At 48.7% G+C, this 6,218-nt stretch overlaps 1 protein-coding gene across 1 annotated transcript in view; it reads right to left on the bottom strand.

Annotated features, from left to right (window-relative positions):
- Positions 1–4,240, bottom strand: part of KHDRBS1 (KH RNA binding domain containing, signal transduction associated 1) — a 29,005-nt gene extending 24,765 nt beyond the window's left edge. The window contains exon 1 of the mRNA XM_037738208.1: positions 3,565–4,240. Coding sequence (XP_037594136.1) covers positions 3,565–3,946 — 382 coding nt within the window. The 5' untranslated portion in view covers positions 3,947–4,240. The remainder of the gene's footprint in view (positions 1–3,564) is intronic.
- Between the last annotated feature and the right edge of the window lie 1,978 nt (positions 4,241–6,218).

The following is a 6,218-nucleotide window of genomic DNA, read 5'->3' as shown; positions in this document are numbered from 1 at the left end:
CTCTTGACTTCGTGATCCACCCGCCTCGGCCTCCCAAAGTGCTGGGATTACAGGCTTGAGCCACCGCGTCCGGCCCTAACTTATATTTTCTTAACTGTAGAAAGCAGAAAAAGAACACTGACATATATAACAGTATTTTACTTAGTATATATTAACATAATAAGGTAAATTATTTCTCTTCCAAACATGGATGATTGAATCCTTATGTCTGCAAATACATTCAATTACATTCAATTCAAATACATTCAATTGTCAACACACCTGAATATCAATCTGGCTAATATAGAAATCTATATTCAAAATCTTTATCCCTCAAAATTTTGTCACTTTTCTTTTCCTTCTTTTTTTTTTTTTTTGAGATGGAGTCTTGCTTCTTTGCCCAGGTTGGAGTACAATGGCGTGATCTTGGCTCACTGGAACCTCCGCCTCCCAGGTTCAAGTGATTCTCCTGCCTCAGCCTCCCCAGTATGTGGGATTACAGGCATGTGTCACCACGCCTGGCTAATTTTTGTATTTTTAATAGAGATGGGGTTTCACCATGTGGACCAGGCTGGTCTCAAACTCCCAACCTCAAGTGATCTGCCTGCCTCAGCCTCCCAAAGCATCAGGATTACAGGCGTGAGCCACCGTGCCCCCTGTCATCATTTTTTCATCACTTCCATCTTCAATGAAGACAAATATATATTCTTTCATGAAATATTTAGTAGGAGGCCACTCTGCGCACCACTCTTCAAGGCACCGAAGATACAGCGGTGAACAAAGCAGACAAAAGATTCCTGCGCTCTGGTGGAGCTGACATTCTAGCCATGAAGGAGAATGGGTGATCAACAAACAAATACTGTACATAATGACAATACATAGTGCAACAGATGCTGATTAAGTGCAAAGTAAAGTGAACTCAGGAAAGGAAGAGGGGAGCTGTGTGGGTGGTACAGGAAGAGTGCTCAGGGTCTTATGGTACTTTATGGGGAATGGGCAAGTTACAGTTCTAAGCAGTAGACTCTGCTCTCTGGTTTCCTTCTTCTGTATCTCATCATCTTCACCACCCTGTTAACACTGTGATACTTTCAGACTTTTCTTTTTTGTCACCTATTATTCCAGATGTACTTTAATATTTTGTTCAAATATAGCTAATTTTTAAAGTACAATTTGCAGCAGGCACTATGATGAGGGAAATGGGGAGGTATGTAGACTGACCAAAAAATCCTGGTTATGCTGCTTACTAATTTCGTTATCTTAGGCAAATTATTAATCTCTGGGTGCCTTGGTTTCCTCATCTGTAAAAATGAGAATAAAAGCAAAAATTCTCATTTCATTTCATTCTAAAGGTTAAATATTTAATGTAAAGTGCTCAGATGCCAAACATTAAAGTTTAGCTATATTTTTCTTCCATGTTTTTATTTTATTTTATTTTTTTGAGATAGGGTTTCACTTTCGTTGCCCAGGTGCTGTGCAATGGCAAGATCTGGGCTCACTGCAACCTCCGTTTCCCTGGTTCAAGTGATTCTCTTGCCTCAGCCTCCCAACTAGCTGGGATTACAGGTGTGTGTCACCATGCCTGGTCAATTTTGTATTTTTAATTTTTAATAGAGATGGGGTTTCACCATGTTGGTCAGGTTGGTCTCAAACTTCTGACCTCAAGTGATCCACTCTCCTCAGCCTCCCAAAGTAAGCTACCGGCGCTTGGCCCTTCCATATGTTCTTACCAGAGCTTAAATGTTACTATTCTATCTTATCAAAGTCTCACTTCTTCACAGCGGGTTGTGACTTCGCTGCAATTCCTTTGCAAGATAATTCGGAAATACCTTAAAAGCCAAGCTCTGGCAGGGCACGGTGGCTCACGCCTGTAATCCCAGCACTTTGGGAGGCCAAAGCGGGCGAATCATCTGAGGTTAGGCGTTCGAGACCAGGGTGAGCAAGAGGTCAAACTCCGTGTCTGCTAAAAATATAAAAACTAGTCAGGCTTGGTGGCACTCGCCTGTAATCCCAGCTACTCAGGAAGCTGAGGCAGGGGAATCGCTTGAACCCGGGAGGTGGAGGCTACAGTGAGGTGAGTTCGCGCCACTACATTCCAGCCTGGGTGAAAGTGAGACTCTGTCTCAGAAAAAATAAAAAGCCAGGCTCAATATATATTAACACTTACCAATGCTACAAAGAATCCATACATCCCGATTTCATTCTTTCAATGAACCAACATTACCTCAATCACACTTCCCAATTTGTTTGGTTTAAAGAAAAAAAAAATACATCTAGAAAGCCGAAGTTAAAAATAAAGAGCGCTCTCTTAGTTCAGCAGTGAGGGGAGACTGAAAATTACAGGGAACTTTTAAGGATCAACAGTTTTTGACAGTTATCTTAAAAAAGCATAAAAGATGAACACCACATTGATAAAGAGCCCTTAACTTACAGTGTTGGGAGACAGAGAACAAAGGGAAGGAGGTAATATTTTCATAACGAATTGTTCATTATATTAACCTTGCCAAAGAGTCCAACTACTCATTCAGTGTCGAACGATGGGAATTTTTACTTGCTTACTAAAATTTAGGAATCATAAGAAATATTTATTAAAATAATGTTTTAACTAGAAGTGGAGGTCAGATAGCTTTAGGGAAAAATCAGGGCGACTAGGTGATTGGCCAAGGCTGATCAGAAAAAGAGCGCTAATCCACAGAACAAAGACTCATTTCTTTTTCACTACTGTACTGAATAAAAAATGTAAAACAAAGCAACAAAAAGACCAAGACTTTCAGTACAAGCATCATGCAACTTCTCTCAATTTGTGTCCATCTCGTTGGGGAACGTCATGTGAACTACGCGGCAGTCCCTATCGTCCCATTTCAATGTCTCTGGGGTTATTTCACTCCTTCTTCAATGATGGTGAACCCACGGTGTAAAACGAAAGACAACCTTCAAGCTCAGTATAGCAATTCTTATTTTATCAGCCTTAGTCGGAAATCTGATTCGAAAACCTCAAGCTCCGATCCCCATAAATCGCTCCTTCCTCCCAGCAACTTAAGCTGCGGTTACCGCTAAGTCCGGCTCGGCCCCAGAGACAGCGACGCGCTGGACAGGGCATTCCAGCCTCACCCCACCTCACCTCGGCCTTTCCTCCCACGGCCCCTCCCCGCTCTGGGTGTCTTCACCTCCCACACCTCGGTCGAGGCGCTCACTGCCACCCGCGATCAAAAAGGCTTCCCCTTCGGGGACAGGGGGAGATACAGGTTCATTTCTGGAAGAATCTGCGCGCTCGGAGCGCGGGGCAGCCGCAGGAGGAGGGAGGAGAGAAGAGTCGGGAAAGGGGCGGGGAGCTCAGCACTATCCATCAAGATGTTAGCGCTAGGAGATCGCAAAGTCGCCTTCGGGCCTGCAGCGCAGCCTAGAAATTCTCCCTCGCACTCCGGACTGAGGTGGGAATGTGGACTCCAGGGTCCCAATGATGAGGATGAGACCGGAGCTCCCGACTGCCTCGGTCCCGAGGGGGCGGGAAGCGAGAGGAACAAAGCCAGGGCCATTCATGCCCTGGGATGGCCGGGCGACCCAGAGGGACCCGGGAGGCCCCCTTACCTGCCGTCAGCAGCTGCATGGCGTGAGTGAAGGACGGGTCGAGTGAGTCCTTCTCGGCCTTGAGTTCGGGCAGGTACTTGTTCTCGGGCTCCATCTTGACCGAGGCTGTGGCTGAGGGGGGCAGCAGCGGGGTCGGAGCTGGCCCGCCCACTGTCGCGTCGGGACCCGTGGCCGAAGGCGGCAGCAGCGGTGGCGGCTGCGTGGCGGGCGAAGCGCGGGCGCCCCCGCGGGATCCCCCTCCGCCTCCCCGGGACCGGTGAGGCAGCGGCGGCAGCCGAGACGGCGTCTGACGCACCGAGGGGTGGGCACCTGAGGGGTCCATGGAGCCGCTGCGGCCCGAGGACCGGCTCATGCGCGCGGCGGGGTCGTCCCGGCGCTGCATCGGTGAGGATGTGCGATCAAAGGAGTGAGAAAGCGACGCGGTAGCGGCGGAGGCCCGGGCGGCGGTTGGCGGGGGTGGGTGAGCGGGAGCGGCAGCGACCAAAGCTGACCCTAGCGACCCAGCGAGAGAGAGCACCGGAAATGAGGCGGCGCGCGTGCGCAGCCAGTCATCGGCACCGCCCTTGGGTTTCTCCGCGGAGAACAAAGTCCCTAGTCCAGCCACGGCGCCTGCGCACCACCGCGGCGTCCGAAGAAGTCGCCTCCCGACTCCGGCTTTCCCTCCGCGCCCGCCAGGCCAGAATTTGGCGCGCATGCGCGGGAGGCTGCCGGCTCCTTTCGTTTCCTTTTCCACGTGACTCGGCGCTAGCGGGACACGTGGGTCCTCCCCCTTCTGGTCCAGTGGGCGGAGGGGGCGGGGGCTGTGGAATGTCTTTGTCTGCGCGCGGGCCCGCGGAGTGTGGGGCGGGAGACCTGTTACTCGCCAGGCCACGCCCTCTCCAACGGCCGAACAGCAGGGAGATAGTGCGCAGTGGGGTGGGGTGGGGTGGGGAGGGGAGTAGGGTGGGGAGGGGAGTAGGATGGGGGCGGTCACTGAAGTGAGAAACTAAAAGGAGACTGTTGTGGGGGACCCGGAAAGGGAAGGGAGAGAGAATTGAGGCTGCCTAGGGAGGAAGAGAGGAGGGGGAGAGACAGAGACTGCACAGGGAGAAAGGAAGACTAAGGGAGAGTCTGATGCCGAAATAGCGGGGGAGATGGGGAAGGGAAAACTGGAGGGAGAAATTGAGGAAGGACGGCTCGGTGGAAACACTAAAGGCTATTGGAGGACTTGAACTAAGAGGGAGGGTTCGGATCAGAGACCTGAAATCTAGCAAAGAAAAGGGCCCCAGACAGCAGGGAACACGAGAAGTTTCCAGTATTATATATATATATATTTCCAGTATTACGTATATTGCAGTCGGTTCTAAAACGGTTGCCATTGCTGGTCAGGGAAATCTTAAAAGAAGCAGCATTTTAGCTCTTTTTACGTGTTTTACTGTGTTTTGTTTTGCCGTCATTCTTGCCAATTAAATGTTTCTTCTGTCAAAAAGTGGGATAGAGACCAGATCCTTAATCGACGTCGGTTGCATCATTAGGATGGCTCCTTTTACCATTCCAGACTGGCTCAGAGAGACCCTTGCCATTACTCTTAAGGCCAAGGTACATACATAGTGGACAATCTTCGACGGCGTTCTCCACATCCTGGAATGCTATATGCAAGTGGAGCCTTAGGTTCCTACTTGTCCCATAAACCATCAAAAGCCTAGTGCCCTATTTTTTTCTTCCCTCCACAGATTTTTTCCTTCTCCCATTTAAAGCACTGGAGACTCCCATCCCTTCTCCTTCTGGATCATTTCTCCTAATGAGCCCACACTTTTGTTCAAAAGTCTTTGGGGACGGGTGCATTGGCTCATGCCTGTAATCCCAGCACTTTGGGAGGCCTAGGTGGGAGGATTACTTGAGGATAGGAGTTCTAGGCCAGCTTGAACAATATAATGAGACCTCATCTCTTTTTAATCTACAATTAAAAAGTTTCAGGCCGGGCGTAGTGGCTCACGCCTGTAGCCCAGCTACTCAGGAGGCTGAGCAGGAGAATCGCTTGAACCCGGGAGGCGGAAGTTGCAGTGAGCCAAGGTCGTGCCACTGCACTGCAGCCGGGGCAACTCCATCTCAAAAAAAAAAAAAAAAAGTTTATTTGGAAGTTGTTTTCTAAGTACCTGGAAACTGTTGATTTTTGGATGTGAAACTTAGAACCCTTAAACTAGAGAACATAAAGGCTTTCTTGGGGTTAAGGGAGAGGATTCACTAAGTTATCCACAGAAATGAAAACACATATCTATATATATGTGTGCATATATATATATATCCAATATCTGGTGGAGTACTTTGAGGTCCCAAGAATTGACTCGTCCTCAAATAGGAATAAAAATATTTTTGAATAATTTTAATGAATGAAATGCGATAAATGTCAAAAAGACAAAAAGATACTTGAAAATTAAGTGCAGGCCAGGCACAGTGCCTCATGCCTGTAATCCCAAGGAAGGAGGATCACTTGCATCCTGGAGTTTGAGGCCAGCCCGGGCAACATAGTCCTCATCTCTATAAATAATAACAAAATTAGCTGGGTGTGGTGGCGTGCACTTGTTGTCCCAGCCACTTGAGAGACTGAGGTGGGAAGATTGCTGCTTGAGGCTGTGAGATTGAGGCTGCAGTGAGCCACGATTGCACCACTACAC

The sequence above is a fragment of the Cebus imitator genome, unplaced genomic scaffold (genome assembly GCF_001604975.1).
Source record: "Cebus imitator isolate Cc_AM_T3 unplaced genomic scaffold, Cebus_imitator-1.0 Scaffold51, whole genome shotgun sequence".
NCBI classification, from domain to species: domain Eukaryota; kingdom Metazoa; phylum Chordata; class Mammalia; order Primates; family Cebidae; genus Cebus; species Cebus imitator.
The sequence above is the reverse complement of the archived record's forward strand: the minus strand, read 5'-3'. Positions and strand labels throughout refer to the sequence as shown.